Below are 27231 nucleotides of genomic sequence, written 5' to 3'. Positions count from 1 at the left end.
TGTTATTAGGGAATGCATCTCAAGTTCTAGAGAAAACCTTGAAATGGAACTTTTCTTTAGTTTAGATAGAAGTATTCTAACCTTGTAGTCATTCAGGTTTCTCATTTTAGTATTTTCATCATGCCAAGGATGGAAAGAAAAAGTAATACTTTTGTAAACTGATATTATTTCTTCTCCTCGTATTTTTCCAAAACTATACTTAATATTTTTACATTTTAGTTATGTGCACACACATTCTTGCCAGGGACTGCAGAGCGCAATGCCCCGATGGCGCAGTGGTTGCGTCGTCACCTTGTAATCAAGGGGTTCTAGGTTCGATACCCGGTGGAAGCACATAAGTGGTTCGGATCCGACTTTAAACTGTAGGGCCAATTCTGATTAGCCTTACTGTGCATAAAGTGGACTTAAAACACCAAATCAATCAATCAATCAATCAAATCCAATAGCATTCCTTATGAACTGTATCAGAGTCAATATCATGTGTGTTTCTCCTTAATAACAAACATGTGTCCGATAAAAAGTTTTGGACATGTTATTGCTCACCAAATAAATCAAAAATGTAATTTAGACCACCGCCCCCCCCCCCCTTCCCCCACCTTCCCTCTCCCTTCAAATACTAGCTCATCATATCCCAGATAGCACGTAAGTTAACTGCAAGTTAAATTGAATCTCGATTTAACTTGCAGTTAACTTACGTGCTATCTGGGATGCTTCCAAGTTATAGTTTCTATCTTCATTCATTCTCTCTATAGTAATGTTAATCCAATAGCAAGATCAAAACAATTGACTTATTACTCTGGTTATAGCAAAAATCAGTTCCTTCAATTTTTTTAAAAAAATCATTGTGTAACTAACTTTTATATATTGCAATGATATACAAACCTGTTGATTGTAAGAAAAAATAGTTGTGCTTGTATTTTTACATTCAAAATTAAATATTAAAAAAAAGTTGAGCCAAACAAAAAAAAATGGTACTCAACTACACCAACAATTTCCAAAATGTATTTTATCATAAATGTAACAAACAAACAATAACAGGGATTTTACAGGTAACATGAAAAGTTTCAAGTAAAAGTGTTTGAAAAATCAACTTTTATTTACATTTCTGTTCAATACAGATTCACATATCAAGAAGTACAAGGTATTTTTGTATAAAAAAACAACTCTACATAAACTGCCAAGTTCTCGAAAAAACACACACTTATAACTTTTAATATTTACAATGAATAGGAAAGAAAAATGAAACAAACTCTCCAGCACCGACATGCATTTTGGTTTGTTTTGGAATGGAAATCCTACACATCACTCCTCCATACATGCAAACACACGCACACACATACAACAATCATAGAGGCAACACACAGGCATACTCAATAAAAAATATACTTTTCTTCAATTTGTGAGATTAATTTAAACTTTCATTGATTGATCGATTGATTTAAAATTTTGGGTGCGTCGGCATGTATAGCCATTTTGCACCCTTCAATATATACCCTTACAATTTAAACTTTCAATTTGCTTGCAAATTATCATGTACCTTCATGAAAGAACAAAATGGAGATCACCAAGTATGTAATTACGAATATATACAAATAACATAGTACAAAGACCACATTCCTATTTTTTTTTCTATGTAACAAATATTCCTCTCATAAACAAGCATTCAATGAACATACGAGTTCAGACTGTTCATATTGTTCATGAACAAAATAATAAAAAAAGTGTACAAATTTTTGATTAATTAAGTCAGCAGTGTAGCTAGAAATTTCACGAAGTGAAACTACAACCGATAATTTTATTGCCTGCACGATATTTTTTGTAGTTTTGTATATCAAATATTTTTTTAGGCCATTCCTACTTCGGTTGGTTATGAATCCAATTTTTAATTCGAAATATGTGTATGTAATATACACACTGAAACTCTGATTTTTAGATTTTTCCCCTTTCTGTTTCTTGTCCCACTGAGACAATGTTTTAAAACTTACTCAAATTGTACATTTTTAGAGATTACAAGTTCTTTAGACCCAGTCCTCCAGAAAATGTATAATCGAGGTTACACTGTAATATAAAGTGCAATTTCTAGTTTTATTTCTGAATGCAAAACAATTTTTATTTAAAGAGAATGAATGATTTCAGTTAGTACAAATAAATCTTTGTCTAGGACAAATGACAAGGTCTCAGAATTAAAAATATGAGGTGTTCTTTCAAAAAAAGTCATTTTTAAGATCTACACCAAATTTTATCCAAAGCTTTAAGTTGCCATCCTGACTAATAACATCACAGCCTAAGAATTTCTAACATAACTATCATTGCTGTCAAACCTAATCTACAAGAAACGAATTAAATTGATCATTCCTTACCAAATATTTTGTTCTCTTTTTAAGGGTAAGAAATAGGAATGCAAACAATCCAAACAAGGTGAATGGATTGAAAATCCAACAAAATGACATAATGGGTATTGTCACTGCATTCGGTCCTCTTGTGCAAAAACATTTGTTTATCAAATAAAAATTAACAAGAATTTATAAGGCTTCAAGTGTAAAGATTGTAGCAGAAAGTGAGAAAGTGTCTTGCTCTCAACGTGTGAAACTTCAATGCTGTTTCGGCAGCAGACTATTTTAATTAAACCTATATCCCTTATCCACCCCTATTTTGCCACTGAACTTGCATTCGCGGTTGTGTCTAAACCAGAGAGACTGTAGTGGCCATAGCATTTCTAACACTTATCACCAAAAAAGGATTAATATCCCTCCCAAATCAAACATTCAATGAACGCAAGATTTTGCACGTTGTTTACAAGTTCTTGCACAGTTATAACTGGTTACAATTTTCTATTTCTCGCCCATCTCAAGATTTGAAAGCCTCTACTTCACATGGGAACCTAACTTCAAATATTGTAAGAGCTATCTTCACAGATTGACTTTGTAATAGAATCCTTGGAACCCTGATTTCATGTCAAGATTTTATTTACATTACTACATTTTATCTTCATCCCCAAAGCAAAAAAAGGTTACTTACTTCCTAGATTTTCCACTTTACTGTATTTTTAGATTTTAATCCATTGATCTATAAAAAATTAAATTCAAAGTTCCACTGTATGTTATTATTTAAATATTTAATTTGTAGGACTTCATTATTTGAAGATTTAATTTAGGACTTGCATGAGGATTTGAAATTGCATTTGCATTAGTTGAAGATTTAAATTAGAACTTAATTATCTGACGATTGAAATGATGACTCAAATCAAGTTCCAATATTTTAAAATGAAATAATGATCAAGAAATTGTAAGAATGTAACTTTATTTTTATGTAATTTTATCGCATCTTCTTCATGATTAATATTTCTCAATATCCTCCAGAGAAATGATGGATTGACACCTCCATCACTTTAATTTCATTGTTATCTTTACCCTGCATTAAAACTAGGACTGAGTTGATGTTGAAGCAATACTGGTACTGAATCCTGCTATATACATTTGAAAGTTGTACTTTGTGTTGAATTCAAGCTGTTTGCAATACATAAATGATAGTTATTTCAGTGGAACTAAAGTATATCACACTTCAGAGGCCTTACTTTAAAATATTCGTGCCAGATAATCATAATAGTAAAGAAACTGTCACTTAATCAACAAAGTCAATTTTAGCACCTAAATAGGAACCGAATGAATGAAAATAATGAAAATTGAGGATAATTTGTAAGGTATTTTGACTTTGCAAAAGTGAAGATAGCATTTTGATTACCCCACAAGTTCCTGGACTTCGTGTATGTGTCAGTCAGCATTGATATTTATTGATATTGATATTGATATTGCTACCAACTCAGTCCTATCAAATATGTTAAAAACAAAACATCTTTTCAAATTCACATTCACACGCTCATACATACACACACAACCACATACTAATTACACATTTACGTATTCGAATTTGTTTACAACCTAGAAATGAAACATATTTATCACTTTGAAAAAAATAACGAGTCACTGTTGTCCCCTTAGCTGCACCTTATCATTATGGATCGTAAATTGATCTGTAATATATTACCTTTTCTGCCAACAAATCTTCTTCCGATCCACTCTGTCCAGTCAATCCTACTGTTGCTATTTCAGAATCAGGAATATATTCATATGCTGTAAAAAATGTTATAAATTACAAATTTAACATTAACATTTAAGCAGAAGTTGAATAGTCTTTAAGACTTAAAATTCATAATAAGACTCAAATAATAGTTTTATTCCAAGTGCATAAAATTTTAGTGGAACCTCGGTTTTACATTTTTCAGAGACCAATATTAAAAATTTTAAGATGCAGGAAAATGTATGCATTCTGCTCAACTGGAACAATGAGAATTGTTTGCATAATGCAGGAATATGTACAATCTGAAAACATAAAATCGGGGTTCCTCTGTATTTGACTTTGTGTTGTATTTTGGCTATTTAACCTACTTTGTTATAATTAAGGAATACATACCAATAACAATGGACATATCTTCCTTAACTTTAATTTCTTGTAATTTCATTTTACTTTTAAAAACAAATTTTGAAATATGTTGTCCTATTAACAGGACACTTATGAGCCTCTTCGATTTAATTGCATTAATCATGATGAAGAAAATTACAAACAAATTAAATGTTCAATGCACTTTGAGTCACTACTAGAGAGAAAAATGTTCAAGACTTATTTTGCATAATTCAAGACACCAATTGACAACAGCACTTTAATGTATTTAATAAAAACAAATGACTCTGTACCAATTTGTTTTTAGAATTACAGTAGAATCTTTTGCGTGACTAGAGAAGGATAAAAATTTACTGTTATATTGTGGATAAAATTAACTTAAAGTGAATCCTTAATTGAAATCTTCAAATCATATTTTCATTTTACGAGCAACAAGCCTTCCATTAAACTATATTTAAGCTTAGGATACAACCTTCTACAAATGATATAGAATGTGTTGGGTACATTGTCATTATGGCTATTTACCCCAGTCGCATTAAGCAGGGGAAAACTTCTTATCTAAAGAGCACCACGAATGAACAACCAAAAAAATTTTCTCATTGGTTCCTTACCATGAGGTTGACCTCTAAGGATAACGGGCTGTCAATTTCATTTTTCTATTCACTATCAAATCTTATCATCGTAAATATGAAAATACAACAAAATGCACCAGATCCGTGTATGCTATGCTCACCCTCCACAACAAGCGTGGCTGCACAGACAGCCTCGCCAACTTTATTTTCCGCAAGGCACGTGTATTCTCCGGCATCCTCTGGGAACACCTCCATTATAGCAAGCTCACAGACACCTTCCGTGTCCTGTACTACAGTCACCTCCTTCGTTTCCTTTACAGGCTCTTTATTGTGCATCCATGTGACTTTCGGAGTTGGTTTGCCAGTGACCTGTAAATTACAGTGGATTATTTCAGTGCTGTGAAAATAAAAGGCAATAATAAAAATATCAAACTCAACTGTCTCAGTTAATTTGTGAGCTTCAATTATGAATATCTTTTTAATAACTACCTTGCAATATATAAGTATGGCAGTGGTGTATTCTCCCATGTTACCTGGTCTACCACAAGTAAACCAACTTTTTTACATGTATATAGAAATTGACGAAACAAACTGAACTTGTCAGACTTGTGGTTTTCTTTTACTTGCATGCCTGCATTGGTGTTTTATTTCTATTATATCTAATTAATATATAATATATAAAATAAATAAGAATTGTATTCAGGATACACCACTGAAGTATGGTTAGGTGAGGTTCGCTGCAATTCAAAACTAGATTCTAAGAGTTAAATTATCAGAGTGACGTTCGTGCTTGGTTCTTATATGCTTTGAATGTAAATTACTTCAAATTTTCACCACTAGGTGGAAATGTGGTGCTGAAATCTGGGGCACAGTGAACAACATCCTGCTGCTGAATCATTGATCATGCAGTCTTACTCTTCCAAAGGGTCATTCATATTTAACACTGCTGTACTCAGATATGCTAATAGTAAGTTTTCATCTCTGAATTTTGGATGTTATTTCAGTGCCATGTTTCCACCTGGTGGTGAAAATTTCAACTATTTTTGTTTCATCAGCATTCGCTTCCTCATGCTTTCCATGACCTCTACACCAAGTTTCATCATAATCTGTTGCTTGAAACAGGCTCCAGAGGACTCTGAGGAGGGAAACTAAGTATGACAACCTGGGAGTATTGAAATAGCAATACAATAAAATCAAACAAAGTAAATATTTTTTTCTAGAAACAAATGAACTTTATCAATATGTACTTTCAATTAAAAAAACAATACTGAATTTTTCCTATGTGAATGCCAGACAGAATATCTACCTCACACTTGAAGTGAACTTCTTCACCATCCATAACTCGAAGATTAGTCAGAGGTTTTGTGAACGAGGGAGAGACCAGCTCCTCAGTGAGTGCCTCCTTAACCACGCTGAGGGTCGAAGTGGAGGTCACTGACCCTACCACGTTCTCCGCTCTGCACGTGTAGTGGCCTGCATGCTCCGTCAGCACTTCGGAAATCATCAACAAGGAGCGGTTGTCAGCTGTGTTGATGTGGACATCTTGAGAGGTCTGGAAACAAATTATAGAGAAATAAATTCTAATCTAAAATTTAATTCTCATTATGATATAGTCAAATAGCAAATTAGAGATGGGAGAGATTAGTCAGCACGGTATTGGGATCTGCTGATATGGTAGGCATATTTGTGTATTGGTAAAATTGTAATTGATTACACTAATCTATGAACTGTCTGCAATTTAGCGCAAAGTTCTGTCATTTTTTATTATCGTTTATGAATGTGTAGGTATATTTCCTGTGTCCAGGTTTTGTGAAGTAAATAACTAAAGTTTATTTTCCTATCAACCACAGGGCTACATTAATTAAGGAAGGAATATTTATCGAGGAATATTTACAATTTAATATACAATCAGTAGAATATTGGTTATTGGTATCGATAAATGGCATTAATTTTTTATGAGCTATACCATCGAAAACACATCACCATAAACTGCAAAGAAAAATCAAATGTAACATAATTTCTCTTGCTAATTAATGCAACAAATGTTGCCAAGTGCAATTATAATGAACTTTCAATACATTTTCTATTTTAAAAAATAAGATAATTCTCAAATTAAACCAAGTTTATCAACCATTTCTTTCATTGAGAACAAATGTCCATATTTAATTGAAATTATGATTAAATAATTTCTTACATATGTATATATGCATGCCTTTCATAACATTCACAACTAAAACACTCTCAACGTAAATTTAGAGCACTAACTTAAATAAAAATGAAACTAATTGATTTCAGGTACCCATTGATTTGAGGCTGGGTGAGCGCCAGAGCTGCTGGAAAAATTCAGACCTTAGATCACCCAACCTGGGAATTGAACCCTGGCCTCCCACGTGGCAGGCAGATGCCTTACTGACTAGACCATCATGACTATTAGCAATATAGGAGTTGAGATAATTTGAAACAGACATGAAGATTACGTTTTTATTTCTGTCTAATGACCAGTGGCATGCCCAGGATTTTCAAAAGGAGAGGGTTAGGTATACATTTTTTAGTAGTCAGCCCTCATGTTGCCTTCTTTTCCTGCATTTGATGTTCTTTTTTTTAGGAATACTGGGCCAAAGGGGGGTTACAACACCCACCAACCCCTCCTTGGGCACACCACTGCTAACAACCTATGTTTGTTACAAACAAATAAACACATTTTCATGCGTGTCTTTTGAAATGATCCATGCAGTGTGTGGTTCTCCTGAATTGTAAACAAAAAATGTATATCTGCTGCTAGCAACCGTAAGATAATCCAAAGAAATTACCAATGGAAGTAAGAAGGGTAAAGTTGTGTGTTAGAAATAATGAACTTATATTTCCAGAAATATATGTGTGACTTAGAAATAATGAACTTATATTTCCAGATATGTATGTGTGACTTAGAAATAATGAACTTACATTTCCATAAATGTATGTGCGACTTAGAAATAATGAACTTACATTTCCAGAAATGTATGTGTGACTTAGAAATAAATGTTATGCTCTTTATCTCTTTCACCCAGAAAAAAAAGGTAGCAAATCTCATTTTAGCTGGTATCGAATTGCATCCAATATAGAATTTCCCTCCACTTACCTTAATAGGTACAGAATGCTGGAACCATTGGAATGAACAGGTTGGGTAAGATTCAACTTTAGCTTCCATAATAACAACTTCTCCTTCTGGGACAATTTGTGGAACAGGTTGCCTGATGAATGTTGGAGGCACAGCCTCTGAAAGTTCAGTCTTTTCAGGCTCTGGAAAATAAACAAATCAAGAGCTTCTTTAGTGAAAATATAAAGAAATGCATATGCAAGCATGGGAAATTATGTAAAACTATAAACTTTGATTGCATAGAATTTTTCTTTCATTAAAGAACCATTCTTTCTATTAATTTCTCGCATCTCACCTTCATTATATCTTTTGTTATATTCAAATGATTCACAAGAACTTCAGTTTTGTGCACTTTATAATGAATTTAGGTAAATACTTTCTAATGTCACTGAAATATGGAATCGTTCGATCACCAACATGGCTTGCAGGAACGGTGGCAAAACCGTACTTATCACCAATACATTCTGATTGAAATAAAAGATGAATACATAAAATAGAAAAATCAAGTGACAAAATAGCAATTAGATTGTCAGCAATACACTTAAGAGTTTTCAGTAAAAGTAGTCATTTTTGTAATAACCAAAAATGTTTTTTCCTTTCGCATTTTTCTTTGAATGTAAAAAGTTATTAACACAATTGATTGCTACTTGGTTTGGCAAAAGCCTCCCCAATGGGTAGTGGTAATGTCATTAACTTGTAACCAAAGTAGCCTCGGGTTCAAAACCTGGTGGAGGCACAAAGTGGTTTCGATCCCACTTTAAACTGTAGGTACATTTCCCATTCACCTTTCTGTGCATAAATTCAATTTAGTTTGACAAAAACATGAAGTGCAACAAAAAATTATTGAAAATATTATAAAAACAAAGTTTCAGCCACCACCAGTCAATTGTTTACAATAATATGTATAACTTTAACATGTATTACACTACAAGTGTTGTAAACATAACTGTACTAACCCATCACAGCTACAGTACCGGAACTTCTAGCCTCCCCTACTTCATTCATGGCTCGGACTTCGTACTTTCCGGCATCCTCTCGGAACACTTCTGGAATACATAGTGTGCTTACGGTTTCCTCAGTCACAATCTCGATGTCTGACTTTGGTAAGATTTCCTTTCCATTCCGGTACCATTTTATGGTGGGTGTGGGTTTTCCAGTAAATTCAGCTTCCAACTGGACAACATTTCCTACTGTTGCTACCAGAGCCTTAATTGGTTTTGTTATCTTGGGTGATTCCAGGACCTCCGGTTTATATACAACGGCAGCTTCGCCTAAAATGACAAAGTAAACATTTGTTACTAATATGAAAAAAGATGCACTAGTTAATGTACACAATTCTGCTTCAAATTCAACAAAAAATCTAAATTAATCAGTTTCCATTACCTACAGTATTTATTACAATGTATAATTAATAGGAATGTAGCACATTAACTCTTTATGTACTAGCATTTAAAAAGTTGTAAAACAATTACAGATTTTTAAAAAAAATTAAATTAACAAATTCATTTTTATATAATGAACACAAAACAAAAACTATCAATACAGCAACTGATGTGTGTTCATCAATGGCATAAAAAGTTCCTACAGATAAAATTTAATTTAAATTTGAATAAAGATGGAAAAATACACAATTCTAGTTCTTAACATTTGCTGAATGCATCCATGTTGCAAAGCCAGTCAATACTTTCCTGGTCTGATATTTCTGCATAGTTTGTAATTGAGTAAAATCCACAATATTTAAATTTATTGATGAATACAAATATACAATTGACATGTCTTCATTTTATGGAGTAAATTTCTAAATTTGAATTTTCTTTTTGTAACGCAAAAACTATTAGTCACCTTGTTACATTATTAACAAAGAAAGTCAATGAACCAGAATGTTCAGAATTTAGTATCAAATTGATAGAATATTGGTTATTTGCATAACAAAATTTCATATTTTTACGGTGTCGATACGAGTTAAATTGACATATTGGTCCATCCCTAATAAATACTGATCTTTTTTTAAAATTTTTGGGTGCATCGGCACATATGGTAATTTTGCCCCTTAAGTAAGTGCAGGGAAATAGCCCTTATCTAAAATTATTATCTAAAAATTAAAAAAGGGTGTAAAAAGCCCCAAGAACAAAATGTAAATTCTAAGAAATAGATTATAACTTTAAACACTTATACAGGCTGTTGTAGGATATGAACAATGCCACATATTGTATGAAAACTTTCAAAATCCAAAACATGTATGCACTCTAACTTAACATACCCAACATGAAAAATGCACTTACTGACAATAAGGTTAGCTCGGCATTCGGCCTGTCCATGTTGATTAACAGCCCTGCATCGGTAGAATGCTTCATCCTCCGGCAAGGGCTCGTGAATGGTAAGTTTGGCAAGCCCAGTCCTGGGATTGTACACAACTTGCCGTTCCTTGCTTGATTTGATCTCGTCATCATCTTTGTACCACTTGATCATCGGCGTTGGCTTCCCAAGCACAACACATTCTAAGGTTGTGCATTGCTTCTTTTTGACTTGTTGTGGTTTGAGTGTCTTTACGAAATGTGGTGCTTCTCCAGATTCTTCTTTGTCTGAAAGGATAAATTCAGCCTTGTTAGTATTGAAACACTTGTCAATTGGATTTCTGTTGATCGTTGTTTTTAACTGCGAAGTACTAAATCATTTTACCTTCTTTTAATCTAACAGACAGCACTTTAGACGTTCTTTAGCAACCACAGACTACCTCCTTCACATAACTACAGTTTGATACAACTGGCTTGAAAAAATCCAAGAAAATTTAGGATTGTAAGGGATGAAAATTCTTTGAATGGGATGATATATAGATGGAAAAATTTTTAAATCTCAACAATCAGGCTCAACAATCAGGATAGGAAATTTCTGACATTTTCAGCATGTGAAATGGTATGGATTTTCCAATGGTGAGAAAATTTAAATTTCTACACAGTATTTCTCCATGAAGAAATAGTTTTCGAACTGCTGGAATGAAAACAGCCATTTCCAAGAAATTTCTGACATTTGTGGTGCAGAAAAATTCAGTGTTTGAGATGCATTTTTTTCATAATCTTGGTATTGACATTTCAGGATCCTACACAGTCTAATAAATTTGGAGGAAAAGCTACTAAGCGTGAACTATTTTATCTGTAGAAGAAAAGCAGAATCGTTTTGTGATTAGAATGGAAAGATTGAATCGGTTCAAAGATTATGAACTTTCATTATATTAATGTGGAGACGTGCAAATTCAGTTTTACTGAATTTTCATTGTCATTGCAATAACATTGTATTTGACACGCAGATGTTTAAAAAATGACTAAAGGTTTCTTGCTGATGAATAAAGAAGAAATTCTCATAGATGATTACTGGTCAGCACCAGGCTTCTCAATGTTACCTCCTGCAGATACGCAATCCCTTTCAGAACGCATCTGCCAGAAAAACTAATCGAGTCTGTTCAACTCCCATGGTTTTTTAAAAAGCATTTCAATACTTGAATGAATACTTGCGCTTTTTCAAATATACCTCCACAGTCATTTTCATTAATTATCCTCTCACTACTTTGGGATTGTTTAGAGGTTAAAATAAAATAATCCGAATATTTGCACCTAATTGTAGTTCCACTTACGAATACATGGACTGTGATATCAACACAAACATCATGACAAAAAAGGCAATCGAATTAGATTCGAACAAGTAGAATTTATTCAACAGCTCCAGAAAATTCACAATACAAGGTTCAGTAAAGGGAAAAGGTGCTCCAAATATGTAACAACCAACTTAAATTACAATACAAATGTACAGCCTTGTAAATCATGTAATCATGGATGTCAGAAGTGGGAGAGTAGGGAGAATGAATCCCCAATAATCCAGAAACATGTATTGTATAAATATTTTCCAATTTTACACCTTTCTACATCCAATCAAGAAAGTCCAAATGGAGTCATGTTATAAAATTTTATCAAGTACTCTTGAGTATTTTAATTATGTAAAAGCAAACATCTATGAATTGTTCAGGTGCCACAATGATGTACACAATTATAACACAAGAAATAAAACTAACTTACTAATACCTATACACAATACAATTTTATATGAAAAAGGACCTAGGTACACAGGGATTCTCTTGTATAACAACCTACTAAACCGCATAAAAACAATTGAAACATGCAAAGCTTTTAAGAGAGAAATTTACAAATATTACTGGAACATTGCTTTTACTCAATCGATGAATATCTAAGCATGAAATGATAATATTTCCTTCTATCTTTTTATTCTCTTATATTCTTTATTTTTTTCATCTCTTACTTTTCACTGTATACGTATATTGTACTTGATTGTTATACTCCATGATATTTTATTATATTCCACTGTAATCATGCACTGTATTGACAGTATGTTAATGTTCTAATGCTCATGGTAATGTAAACAGAAACTAGTAACATTTCCATTGCAGTGTTTCATAACAGCCTATATGTCACTGTATTTTACTATATTTCATGTGTACATATTCTATATTTCATTATACTATTATATTGCAAGTTTAAGATACTGTAATTACAAATTGACATGTTCGATATCACTGCATGTAAATGCAAACAATGTGATTCATGGACGAAATAAATAAATCAATCAATCAATCTTGGTCCCCTGAAAAACATAACATCGAAGTTGTATTGTGTGTATGTCAAGATTTGTTATTGAAGATGTAACTTTAAACAGACTGATGATAGACTTTTGGAGTACCTTTTCTTGCTACTGTACTACACTAGTTTTAGAGTGAGCTTAACATAGAAAGCTCAGACGTAAGCTTAAGCATTCACCTTCAATAAAGCAAAGGTCACATCAAAGAACTTAATGAGTAATGCCTAACAGCTGCAATAGATGCACATCGTGATCCATTTAAATCTTTTGGCTTCACGGTGCCTTCGTATAAATCTCGCCAATGCAGCTGTTGAATTAAAGAGCATCAAAAAAATAAATCTAAAAATGGCGCACAATGCTAACTGCTTATCAATTTGCATCAAAAAAGGCGAAGACTTATATTGTGTGTTCATTAAACGAGCGTCCCTCGTCAAAACCAATCCCTAGACCAGGTGTAATGCGGCACAAACATCAAGATGAGATCTTGGCACTTTACCCCAGTGCCTGATTATTTTTAGATTGGGTACGTTGCCAACATATAAACAATGATGTGAGTTGCAGGATTTTGACTCTACAAACAGTAAATATCAGGACAATTTCACATGATGCAGGACAATTTGAACCATACCAAAAATAGTATTCATGCACATGCATAACTAGCACCACATAATTACTGCTACAATTGTTTCAATCCTGTATAATTACAATTTGGAATGTCAACTGTGTTCACGCACCACGCCGTTTCACACCACACACAATGTACCTTGACGATTTACTGTCAGAACTGACACAGTCTAAACATGATCAGTTCGACTGCATCATTGAGCATATGCAAACTGTCAAATGGTGAGCACCAGCATGCTTTCCCATCCATCGTTTTGCACGCTCGCCAAATCAAACAGCCTTCAAGCCACACCTGAGCATACACGCTAATCCGACATAACTTACTATCGTCTGATGAACTCATCTTCCAGTATTATAAAAATTGGTCCCTTTCTGCTACATTGTAAAGAGAATTCGAGTTGTTCCACCTGTGCAAGGCAAAGCTAAGAAGGAACTGAGAGCGATTTTGGCATCCGGCCCTCAGCAGCCAAAGTCAGGTCATTAAACAGCAGTTCTAGTCACATGACATCCCCCCCTCTCTTTCTCCACACTGCCTCTAGCCATATAAATACCCCTCCCTGCTACAACTACCACTTTGTACCTAATTTTATCATTACACTATTTGTATAAATCATTTTGAACCAGGACATTAACCACCTTTTTAATTTGCATTAAATCTCTCATAATTTAGTGCAATATTCTGCCAATTTTTATAATTTCTATGGATATAAACATCTAATCTTCAATTCCTAGTTTCTTTAAAAGTAAATGTCTAAATATGCAGCTTCTTTTGCATTGCAGTCATCCTGTAACATTTATAAAGAAGGTTAATGAACAATTCAGGTTCATCAAGGACCTTTCGGAATTTTATATCAGATTGGTAGAATATCGGTTATCAGTATCAGTAAATTATATATCGGTACTTTATCAGTATTGGCCAAAATTTCATATCGGTCCATCACTATTGCAAATTAATTTTGATTGATTTGTTGTTTCAAGTCCACTTTATGCACAGAAAGGCTAATCGGGACTGGACCTACAGTTTAAAGTGGGATCCGAACACTGTGTGCCTCCACCAGGTGTTGAACCCACGACCTTCAAGTAAACACGAATGTATTAAATGTTTTTTTTTTCAATTTCCAAAAAAATAATTGAAGATAATTTCATATGAGCTAAAATATGGCCACTTACAAAATATAAACAAAGAAAATGTGGACAATACAATAATGATTGATTGATTGAGTTGGTGTTATAAGTCTACTTTATGCACAATAACGCTAATCGGGGCTGAACTTACAGTTTAAAGTGGATTCTGAACCAATTCGAATACAATAATGATGATTATTATAATGGTATTTTGTTGCACCTAAACTATCGTTCGCCCCTTTTTCTAAACTTATGGCCACTATGGAGCTCTCTCGCGATAACTGGATTCAATGTAAACTGAGAGCAACTAGAAACGGAGTTCTTTATAACTACTTCATCTGACGGGAAACGGAAGACAACTAAGCAGATTTCTCATGTGACCTATTTAAATGAAATTCGAACTATTGGCCGTTAAGACAGTTGACTCGATCGTGTCCTTTGGCAACAGCAATTCTAAGGAATAATGCTGATTTCCTGATTTTCATATTGTGCTGGCTGAATGCAATGTCAGCGGAGTTTTACCAACTTCGCTCAAGGTCGCTGGCGTGATTAGCATTTAAGAAGCTCTTTTCCAATGCTTCAGCGGGACCCTTTTTATAACATGATTAGATTATTTATTTATGATGCCCGGGCCCTAGGTTCGACTCACGCCTACGGCATGATATGCTATCAAACAATTATTCTGTTATACGTGTTCTGCCATATTAAGTGGTCAACTGATTGATCTCATAACCAAAGTTCTCAGGTTTGAGTCCTGGCCTGGGCATCGGTGGTCTTTGTTCAGTGTCCCTTGATCATCACTCGTTCTCATTGCCACGATTAGCCAAACGTGGCAGAAAAATTACCTAAATTACAAAAATTCATACATAAATTCTTTATTTGTACTTACATTATTGCTGTACGCAACTCCCAATCTAAGGTTAAAATGTCACAACATTGATTACTTTACTTTTCAGTTGCCATTTATTGTTACTCTTGTTACAAATTTTTCTTCTGTAGATGCCTTCAGCACAAAAAAGTTCCGATCAGATGACCACATGGTAGCATAATCATGCGATAGTGGCCAGTCTGCTCTGAAAGCCATCACATTGCAACTCAGACTTGATTGACATTTCCTGATGGTTGCAAGGAAGGCAGGCACCTGTATTAGGCTGGTGTATTTTCTCCACTGCGAAGAAAGTGGTTGGGTAATGCACATGTATCACTCCATTCACTTGCTGACTGAAGAATTCGCAAGGGCTGTCCCCTCGGAAAGCAGCATGGGGAGCATAAAATAGAGTTCCCAGACATCTACTAGCATGTGCTTTTATTATTTGTTATCTATCATCGTTTTTCTGCTACTTTTGGCTAATCGTGGTGATGAGAATGAGTGATATGATGAAATTCATGAAGGGACACTCACAAAGAATGTCCAGGCCAGCATTCGAACCTGGGACCCTTGGTGCTGTAGCACATTTTGATAACCACTCCAATTGTTCTGCATGTAACATAGCCGTTAAGCAAAGTTTTTTCTTCTTTGGTATTACTTTTGTATTACACTCCTCACAAAAAGTTTGGAATATTGTTATATTAGGCACAACAAGTTTGGAACATTATTATATTAGGCAATAGGTGATAGGCACGGTAGCATATGTTGGTGAAAAGACGAGAACGTCCACCAGACAAATACCATGTGTTGTTGAATTCCAAGGTTGTGTCTATAATGTCTAATATAACAATATTCCAAACTTTTTGTGAGGAGTGTATATTCATAGGCAGCTAGCTATATCTTTTATTATTTGAAAGTTGTAATCATCTATTTCCTAAAGATTAAATACATATCAGAATAAATATACATATTTCAGAATACAATCATAAATTTTCATTTCTAATATTAATTTCATATTTAATAAATTTCCTGGGGAATCAAAAATTACATTTATCAAGAAATACATGCATGCAGAAAACATATAGTATCTCATATTACTGGAACATCTGAAATGTTATTGGTGCTGATATCATTGCCAGTGACGTGCTCAAGTTTTTTGAAAGGAAAGGGTATGTATATTTTCTTTGCTAATCAGTTCTCATTGTAGATCATTGTGATCTTTTCCTGCCTTTGACTTTTCTTTTAGGAATACTGGGGAAAAGGGAGTTTTAACCCCCTCCCCCCCCCCTGGACACACCACTGATCATTGCCATCTTAGGAAAGATGGGAAATATAAAGGACATGGAAATTTCTACTGTTTTCAGTAGACAGAATCTACTATTATCCACTGAACTCTACTGTGTCTCTCGGAAATCTACTGAAACTCAATGGTTTCCTACTGAACGAGTTCAGTAGGCCTACTGTACGTGTTCAGTAGAAGAAATATAAGTGAAATATTCTCTTCAGTATTACATGTAATATTGTATAAAGTGTATTTAACTCAACTTGTTGGCTGTAAATTTAATTTTCATTCCTCCTGATTTACAATTTGTTTTTATATCTATTGGAAAATCTAAACACAGTAGATGTTTCAAAACACCTATAGATCTACTGAAAACAGTACAGTAGAGAAACTAAAAGTGAAAATAACTTTTTCAGTATCATATATAATATGTATGTAGTGTTTCTAGCTTAAAATGGTGGCTGTAAGTATTACATTTCATTCATCCTTATTAAGAATTTTTATTTATGTATATCTGTTTGAAAATCTGAACACAGTAGATGTTTCAAAACACCTATAGATCTACTGAAAACAGTAGACAAATTATTCAGCAGGGCAGTGTCAAATAAGAGAGGAGGGTGATCTGTTCAATTCCAGGACCTGTTGGTTACAAGGCAACAAAATGGGAGGGTGTCTTTCTCAATTGTACTGGAGATTATAAGAAAAATGTTTTATCTGACCTGTAAATTCACTCTACAAGTAATAGTTCTCAATATAACTACTCGACGAGTGGCATTTATTTTACTACAGATAAGGGAAAAAATAGGGGTGTGCAGAACAGAATTTTATTGGTCGGGATGGGATCGGGACGGGAAATTTTTTTTAATCCCGACATTCGGGACGGGAAAAATTTGCAATTTCCCGACAAAGTCGGGAAATTTTTGGGACAGGAAAAGTTCGAAATTTAGCGAAGCTCTGGAAATCTCGAATTCTACACGTAATTTTTACTTTAAGTGATTGTTTTTGCATTTCTGCAATAAAAACTAACAATTTCCGATAAGTTCCAGACACTTACAATGCAGAAAACGTCGAGAATTAACGACTTTTTAAAATGAACATTCGGTATTTCCCGACTGCTCGGGATCCCGAAAAGTCGGGAAGTCATTTCCCGAAGTCAGGATCGGGACGGGAATTTTTATTCCCGATCCCGCACACCCCTAGAAAAAAAAACATCGCTACGATGCCAGGGTTCCCGAGTTCGAATCCCGACCTGGCCATGAGTGTTTTTTGTGAGTGGCCCTTCATCAATTTGATCATATAGTCATCGTCGCGATTAGCCAAAAGTGGAAGAAAAGCGACGCTTAATAACAAAAATCAAATCATTAGTTCAATGTTTATGTGGTTTTCGATTACAGAATTCTTTTTAATTTCAGCTCGTGTTGAGGTTTATTTGCAGGGCGCTTTCTAAGTGAGAGGATGCTGAAGCAAACGCAGTAATTTTAAACCTTCGCCTAATGTCGCAGTCGTGAATGTTGCCCTTTATGTTGTTCCTTCTTTGTGTCTTGTCGACACGGAAGTTGTGAAACGAAACCGTCTTTCCACGGCAGACAACAAGCACTGACGGAGAGGGGACAACCACGCTGGATGTTAAATATAACTCCAGCCCTGCCGGTGAGGACGACACTTGTCATTTGATGCCAGAAGTCGAACGTTGTGATTTTATTGGCAAGCAACAAACGGTGGTTCAACGAACCGTCTCCCAGCTGTGCCAAGATCACGACCTGTCTGCTGCAGGTGACTGACGAAGGTAATTGCATTCTTCGTTAAATGCTCGTTATCACGCCGAAGACAGCCACAGGAAAATTATTCATTGGTTTGCTTTATTTTACTTCACTTTTTGTGCCACTTTTGGCTAGCGAAGATGAGGATGAGTGATGACATGATGAAATTGATGAATGGACGCTCACAAACATCCATGCCCAGGTCGGGATTCGAAGCCGGGACCCCTGGCGTCTTAACGCGACGTGCTAACCACTCCGCCACAGGAAAATGAGAAACTATACATCCTTTAGCAGAAGTCCGGGGAATACTTTGTTCTGGTGGGCTCTGAATAGGCGTTCATGGTTACACCTCCCCCTCTTCTCCCTCTCATCAACTCTTTCACTCCGTAGCGATAAAAAAAAAAAAGCTGAGCGATTTGTTAATCACGGAGTAAAAAAGTTGCTCGTCCATTTGCTAAGCGCGCACCTGCATATGGCCTTGAACGTTTCACCTCGCTACTAAACCGTGTACCTGGCGCTCGGATATAAATAGATTATTTCAAGTGTCAGTAGTTCAACAGATGGAAAGATAATGAATTTGCGAGTATGTACGAAAAACAAGCGTGATTGTAGCTTATACCGTTCCCTCTGTAGAAGCAATGTCATTATAAACGTATTTGCATTGTATCGTTTTCGCTCTCCCTTCGTTCCTGTTGCATTCCGAAACTTTCCGATTTGCGATGAGAACAGGGCATGTACGTTCACAGTGATGGTAGAAGATTGATTGATTGATTTAGTTTATTTTACTTCGCGTTTTGTGCCTCTTGGCTAATTTGCGAAGATGGGGATGAGTGATGAAATGATGAAACTGATGAATGGACATTCACAAACAACCAAGCCCGAGCGGGATTCGAACCCGGGACCCTTGGTGTCGCAGCGCGATGTGCTAACCACTCTGTCACAGGGTCCGGCTGATGGTATAAGAAGAAGTTGACGAAGAGTATACCGCCACTGTTCGTTTTTTCCGTGTGTTTAGTGGGTGTGTGCATCATGTCGTTGAGTAAACCAAGTGGTAGCGAGAGAAGAGAGAAAAATACAGTGTTGTACGAATCCAGGCACGACAGGTGATTTTTCAGGTGTAAGCTACTTGACCATGTAATACAAGAACAATGGGCCGCTTGTGTTCAACATGCACAACAATTACAGGAAAACGATTTTATAAGGGAGATAGGTCGGGACGAAATTTTGGACCCAATTATAATACATTTGTAGGATACAGAGGGCGAAAGTAGTGTGGTCAGTGACGAGGAGTCTCTGGCAGTCCCTCTGGCATAATCAGGTATATTCTTTTCTCCAATTGAGTTTATTATATGTTATATTATCAAATGTTCCGTGCTCGCCGTGACAAGGCGTTTTGCTCAACCACGCTGTCTCTTTTCCGTTTGAGATTTCGACATGGCACCGCTGCAGTGGGCTGCTATTGGCTATCGCCATATGCAGGAGATTTGACGGGCACTCTAGCGATAAAATAATAACTGATATGCACTGTAACACAGTATAGGTGGGTTTCATGTGACGTCAGGATTCGCACCGCCGCCATGTTTGCGGCCGAGTTGTTTGTCGTCTGCAAGGAAATATTCATCACATAGGAGAATGGTATCCATTCTCTTTGCACGTAGGGTTCGTTACACCAGCGTGTTGTTAGCACGAGGGTCACTATTTATATTTTGAGCCTAACAATGAAAAAACAGGAATTTGGCATTGAAAACTGCTTTATTGTTTTTCGAAGTATTCTCCTTTATGGTCAATACACTTTTGCATTCGTTCGAACCATTTGTCAAAGCAGTTTTTCCAATCTTCTTGAGACACCTCCATAATATGGTTTTTGAACGCATCAACGGCGTCTTCCGCCGAAGAAAATCGTTGCCCACGCAATTTATTCTTGACATTCTGGAACAAGAAGAAGTCATTGGGTGCCAAATCAGGACTGTACGGCGGATGACCCATCAATTCGATTTTTTGACTGTTCATAAAGTCGGTTGTTACACGAGATGTGCGACAGCTGGCATTGTCTTCATGAAGAATGATCCGACGGCGTTTGTTTGTTTGACCGAAGACCTCTGGCAAACAAATTGTTGTGTACCATTCAGAGTTGACCGTTCTACGTTCCTCTAAAGGCACAGTTGCCACATGACCAGTTTTCCCGAAAAAACAGGGGACCATTTGTTTCGATGTGCTTCGAGCGCGAACAACTTTTGTTGGATTGGGTTCATCTTGAAACAACCATACAGTCGACTGCTGTTTACGTTCCGGCTCATATGCATATATCCATGATTCGTCACCTGTTACAAACTTATATACGTCTTTTGAAGCACCACGATTGTATTTATTGAGCATTTGTTTGCACCAATTGACGCGAGCGTCTTTTTGAGTTTTTGTCAAATTGTGTGGGATCCAACGAGAACATACCTTTCTCACAGCTAAATGATCATGTAATATTTTATATATGCTGGTGGAACTAATGCCTATGGTTGCCTCAATCTCACAGTATGTCACATCACGATCTTGCAGTATTAGGTTTTGCACAGCATCAATGTTTTCTTGAACAACAACTGATTTTGGACGACCTTTGCAAATCTCGTCGGTGAGCGAATGGCGGCCACGATTAAATTCGTTATACCAGCGTTTCACAGTGGCAAAGGATGGGGCTTCATCGCCAAATGTGGAAGTAAGTTGATCGATGCACTCTTGTCTTGATAATCCACGTCGAAAATCGTAAAAAATCATCGCACGAAAATGTTCACGAGTTAATTCCATTTAATTGTTGTCGCGCAATCTCCAAGGCAACATAAACAACACAAATGAAGCTATTGACAAAACATTTGAAGTACGTTATGGTCAATAATGCCAAACGATTCCGTGCAAACGTCAAATCGCGCCTAACTTCAATCAGTGTTACCAAGGCTCAAAATATAAATAGTGACCCTCGTACTATGCAAAATTTCGGTAAAACATTGTATACACTTAATGACAATCTGGAAATGGCGGTAATTTTTCGTGTTCATGCTCTTTGCGCAATCGACACAAAGGATATGGAGAAAAAGCGAAATTTTGCGGTGTAGATCTATATGAACTGAATGATAACGAAATGAAAAGGGGCCTAAACCTTTGACCAACTCTAGTTCACGTGTGTTTAATTACTTGACCCAGCTACCTGGAATGAATTAACTATCGTATTTATTATATATATGTATACTATAACATTTTTCAAATCTGTCCGAATTCGTCCTTACCTATGACCTTTTCTGCAGGCGATAATTTACCCTACTTGTCTACAAGGATCTCACACAATTCGTGACAACTTTTCTTCTTGTTCTTGTCCGAATATTCTTTTCAAACGTTTATTATACAATGCAGGGTTTTTTTTCAACCTCCATTATAAAATGTTGTGTCAAACGACATTCTACTACATTCGCTCTGCGCAACAGCAAACTTCCCGATACGTTTCCTTGCCCGTGATTCTGTAGATAAGAAATCGCCAGTGCGCGCTAACACGTTGCAACTTGTTCGTTTCATTTTTACAGCAACAGTTCCGTCACCTTAAAAATAGAATGCGGTAACTTTTACGTGGTCGCTCTCCCATTCAACGCTTACGTTTGACCAGTCAGCGGTTGAACCCCGCCCACTGAATAAATGAGCATATTATTATTTATTCCTGTAATATAAAAGTTGCCCGCGCTAGACAGAATAATTGCACATACCGGACACAGCAAATTTTAGAATTTGTCTACATATGTTTTACACAATGAGAGCTTCAAGAATTTAAGCAAAACTAAAAACAAGCTGCCGACAATGGACAATTTACCGAGCAATACTTGTGCATCCCACTGTACCTTAAAAAAATACCTAACACGATCACTAATCGTAGGAAACTCTCAACATCAAGTTTAACCTGTGGCTGAACGCTTCTAACTAGCTTATCTCTCACTACTGCAGTCTGTGCGCCAATTTTTTCTCTGTCAAGTTGCCCATAATGTCTCGAAGACTAAGGTGCGCCTACACGAACCACTTCGATTTACGCGTTGTCATTGGCTTCCTTAGCTCATTAGTGTAACCTGAAGACGGCCGCAACGCAATTTACAACATATGTTCTGATCATAGAACTGACCTTAATCGAACGCAGACAACTTGTCCTCCTTAAAATTGCCTTCGGTCTTCTGTACGAGGGGGAAAAAAACGCAAGCATGAAGAGGCGTTGTGTGTTATTACCACTTATAAATCAGGTAGATATAATCTATGGTCTTTTACAGATCGCACGTCTTCTCTGACGTCACGCTAAATGCTTTCGTTGGTAGGTTTAGACCTCTTAGCGTAAATAATACCTTTATGGTGTAGCCCAGAGTGTATTTATACTAAGAAAACTAAACCTAATAATAATAACCTAGCAAGGAAGACACAAACACAAAGGGTTTGACTTGAACAAAAAGAGTGTTTGAGAAGTGTGCGATAAGTGAGATCTACATACTTTTTGGATGTGGTGCAGTCAGATTTACGACTACTATGGATGGGAAACTTGATCATCACAAGTAAAGTTCCCCACTTGGAACTCTCCACCAGATGGTAGGCCAATTGATTAAATGGATCATCATGATAACTTGATACTCATATCCATTATTATAAATGGTACAGTGGAATCCATGAGTATTACCGTGCAAATTGCCCATGACTATTTTCATTAAATTTTTTTCTTACATCCTGTGTGTTTTTAAGCGATGAATTTTTATGTATGCTGGTGTAGAAATTGTCAACAGTTTGTTTTGAGCTTTCTTTTACTTCTTGAAGCTCTTACTGGGTCAAATAAAGTGCACGAATATGGTGATGGACAATTTGCACGGTAATACTCAAGGATCCCGCTACTTTCTATAACGAACAAGGCGCTACGACGCTAGGGATCCCTGTTTCAAATGCAGGCATGTGTGTTCTTTGAGAGCGTACCTTCATCAATTTCATCATAATCATCACTCATCCTCCATTTTCGGAATTGGCAGAAAAGCGAAGAAAAACAAATCAAATAAATAACGAACAAGAAACTCATTGTGGCAATTTTTTTACTCTAAATGGCACGATAAAGAGAACATTAGAATTGTTAACGAGATTAAATGGCCTAACGCGGTCGTGGAGTGGTTAGCACACCACATTACCAAGCACGTAGCTAGAGAGAGGGCTAAGTGGGCTGAAGCCCCCGCCCCGAAATCCTACAAATATCTAATTTAAATAGTGCATAGTGGTAATTAATTTTACTTCCTTAGCAGGATTAAACATTAGATAGAAAAAGGTTTAGTGTGCAATAGAGGAACCAGGTTATAGTTTTATATTCTACAACTTAATTCAAAGAAGAAATGGATCCACAGCTCTCAAAATGTATAGTTTTCTTCGTGAGAGGTCACACAATATAAAATTTATGCCTAACTTTTAAAGCCTTTTTTAACGGAATGTGTTAAAGTTAATAACAAAATGCAGTAACTATGAATTTCAGTACACTAACTGTACAAAATGTAAGAAAAATAATAGACAACAGTTGTGTTGGATATTCACTCGTACAGTGGATCGTGAGTAGCAAAGTATTTATATAATAATAATAAGAACAATACATTTGGATTAAAATTGGTTTATTTTTCATAACTTATAATATTAATTATTGTAAAATGACAATTATAACCGTGGTAATAATTGTTATTGTTATTATTATTTCTACTAATGAAGTTTTATCAGTGGCCTCCCCTCTACAAATTTTTCTGGCGACGCCTATGCTGATAAGGAATGAGCCCCCCCCCCCCCCTCACCCTGAAATAAAATCCTGGCTACGGGCCTGCCTGCCAAAGGTTCCGGGTTCGAATCCAGGTCTGGGAATGGGTATTCTGTGTGAGTGTCTATTTCATCATTTTCACGATTAGCCAAAAGTAGCAGAAGAGTAAAGTGAAATAAAATAATCAGATTAACCGTGACTGGCTTCAGGGTTCGCACACGAACATTATGTAACATCAGAGTTCGGAACATTTCGGTAGGTGGCTCTAGTAGTTTTAACTAAGTACATATTACATGTAGATATTAGTTTGCTCTTGATCTAATATAATCTCTTCAAGTTCATGCGAACGTCGAAGAAAATGGAAGTTTTGGATTAATTTGCTCGTAATCTTCAAAAGCAATTATTTACATGGAGACAAAAAAGATTTAAAATAGTCTAAGTATAAATCTCCAAGGCCGAGTTGCGAGTTCAGAAACTTGTATACTCTATGCTGGCCTTAACTCGATCTCCTGTTGGCAAGAACCGAAGGATTGTTTCTTTCTACTACAGGCCCATCAATCGAATTCTCCGCCGTGTGTTTAACTTCCCTGAGAAAACTCTGCATGACTTAGCGAGGGCGAAACAACTTGGCAAATCTCTAAAACAACAGTTTCTGTTGCAAAGAGTCACTTCCAAGCAGTAACGCCATGTTTGTGATCATGCAACGGATCTTTTGCCAACTGTGCTATTTCCGGAAATCGCTCCTTCAAGGCCGCACTTATCACAGAGTTTTCGTGCTGAAATAACGAACCAGACAGCTTGGCTGGTTATGTGCTGGTGCCACACTGACGATCGGATGCACGGAAACGAGTCCAAGCTTCGAATTTGGATGGGTTTCAAAGAACATTTCGTTACTCGCTTTATGATAGATTCATTGTGCCCATAAACTGTTATTTCGGCGTTCTTGTCACAAATAATTTTACAAGTTGCTCAACGTTTAGCATCTGTACAGTGGCGTGCCCAAGGGGAGCGGGTTGGTCCGATATTCCTAAAAAAGGGAGGAAAAGATGGCAAAATTAGGAATGACTACCAAAAATAGTATGCGTGCACCCCCTTCTTCCTTTAAACATCCTAGAACACCACTGTACTACTAGTTTAGCCTTAAGACGAACTTCGGCAAACTTTCTATGATACGACCACCTCGAGAGGTTTTAAAACTAACAAATTTTTAATCAGCATAGCTGTGAGCTGTTGATATAAAACTTATATATCTCCCTTCCCTCTCCGAGAATGACTGGTTAATTATGTTAAGCTTTTCTGCCACTTTAGCCTAATCGCGAAGATGGGGATGAATGATGATGAAATTGATGAAGGGACACGCAACATCAATACCCATGCACAGGCCGGGATTCGAACTCGTGAACCGCTGTGCTAACCACTTTGCCACGGAAGTCGGACCCCTCCGAGAGAAGATGGCTAATGGTGAGCATTAATTTTCATTGCAAGGTATACTGAATTGGCTATAATGAAAAATATTATACGCATGCATCACGTCACTTCATGTGGGACATCAACACCAACTGTTAACATTTTTGCTAATTTTTCTTGTCGAACAAAATTAGCTTCTCACGGTCCGAGTGCGTTGTTTTGGTTTACAGAAGTTTGAATCACAAAACAGGGTCTCAATAGCGTTGTGGTCAAAGGAATCCACGGGATGTGTTTGATTCCGTGTGGAGGCACATTACAGATTCGGATCTAACTGAACAAAATTTTCAGACTATCGGAGCAAAAATGTGGCCTTGAAAATAGGTTTTGATAAACTTTTGCATAGCGAAATCTGTCTTTTCAAAGAAAAGATCCTGAAACCCACTGATTGCAAGCATGTTCTTTCCCCCTTTTCATTAGATTAGATTTTAATTTATACCCTAGTGCTCTTTCGTTAAGAAAAACTACTACGACATACGTTTCCCTCTTTGAGAAGCATTCTTGAATTACCATCCGTGGCTCTAAAAAGAAAATCAGATTGCGTAAAGCAAGAAGACGCCTGCTGTGAAAGACTGAAAATAACTGCAAAGTCAGCCAAGAGATGGCACTAGTAACCATAAAAGCCACTTCAACTCTGCATGCAGCAGCGACGCTGTGGTCAAAAATAGAACTGGCTTCTGCTCGGTAAGGTCGACTGCTATTTCTGGGAAAGTGACTTGCGCAGCGAGAGCTGTGGAATAGGAACCAGGTAAGTTTGGCTGTTGGTTTTGCAGACAGGCCGCTTCTGCCCGTCTCAGCGCATTCCGAAAATTTCCATCAAAGAAAGGCTTTATTTCGCACCTGTCCGCTTTTTCTCCGCACAGTTCAATGAGAGTATTTCCTGCTCAATCTCTTTAAATTTCTTTTAACTCTTTTAAGAAACAATTTATCTTGATTTATCTCAGCACCTTCAAAACGCACTAACATCCAGTGGCGTGTTCAGGATTTTCGAAAAAGGTGGGAGGGGGAGGTTACGTATACTTCTTTAGTCACTCCTCGTTTTGCCATCTTTTCCTGCATTTAAAGTTTGTTTTTTATTAATATTGGGGCAAAGGAGGGGTTATGACCCCCACCAACCCTTCTAGGGCATGCAACTGCTAACATCCTCTACCAGTTTCCTTTATCGACCACGAAGGGCTGAACGAGAGGGAATCTACATTATACTCATGTTATTTGATCAGTGTATCTCAATTTTCCTGAGGCCGAGGCCCGGTAAATTAGTTTTTTAAAAGTCGATTCCCCGATCCCAATAATTTTTACTCGTAAATAGATTTATAATTTTTAACTTACACGTTAATTAATACGTACCCTTGAAATTTAATATTAATAAATAAATTATGGCTGAATCAGAGACTGTTAGTTCTATTGTGTTCAAGCTTGTTGACAAATACACGTATAAAATTTGGTTTAAATTAGTTGACGACTGCTTCTAATGGAATATCTTAATTTTCTCTGGCCACTGTCATTAAATTGC

The 27231-nt window shown here is 36.2% G+C and overlaps 1 protein-coding gene across 22 annotated transcripts in view; it reads right to left on the bottom strand.

The window, feature by feature from the left end:
- The window catches only part of sls (sallimus), an 854140-nt gene that overhangs the window by 135125 nt on the left and 691784 nt on the right, over window positions 1–27231 (bottom strand). For 20 of the 22 annotated variants that reach the window (XM_083122061.1, XM_083122066.1, XM_083122070.1 and 17 more), the window contains 6 exons: window positions 10449–10748; window positions 9123–9437; window positions 8149–8309; window positions 6337–6582; window positions 5192–5399; window positions 4045–4130 (listed from right to left, as the gene is read on the bottom strand). The exons of the other annotated variants lie outside the window; for them this stretch is intronic. In XM_083122061.1, the coding sequence (XP_082978187.1) occupies window positions 4045–4130; window positions 5192–5399; window positions 6337–6582; window positions 8149–8309; window positions 9123–9437; window positions 10449–10748 (1316 nt within the window). The remainder of the gene's footprint in view (window positions 1–4044; window positions 4131–5191; window positions 5400–6336; window positions 6583–8148; window positions 8310–9122; window positions 9438–10448; window positions 10749–27231) is intronic. 22 annotated transcript variants of the gene reach the window in all.

This window comes from Lepisma saccharinum, chromosome 5, assembly GCF_977018435.1.
Source record: "Lepisma saccharinum chromosome 5, izLepSacc3.1, whole genome shotgun sequence".
In the NCBI taxonomy this organism is placed as follows: domain Eukaryota; kingdom Metazoa; phylum Arthropoda; class Insecta; order Zygentoma; family Lepismatidae; genus Lepisma; species Lepisma saccharinum.
The sequence above is the reverse complement of the archived record's forward strand: the minus strand, read 5'-3'. Positions and strand labels throughout refer to the sequence as shown.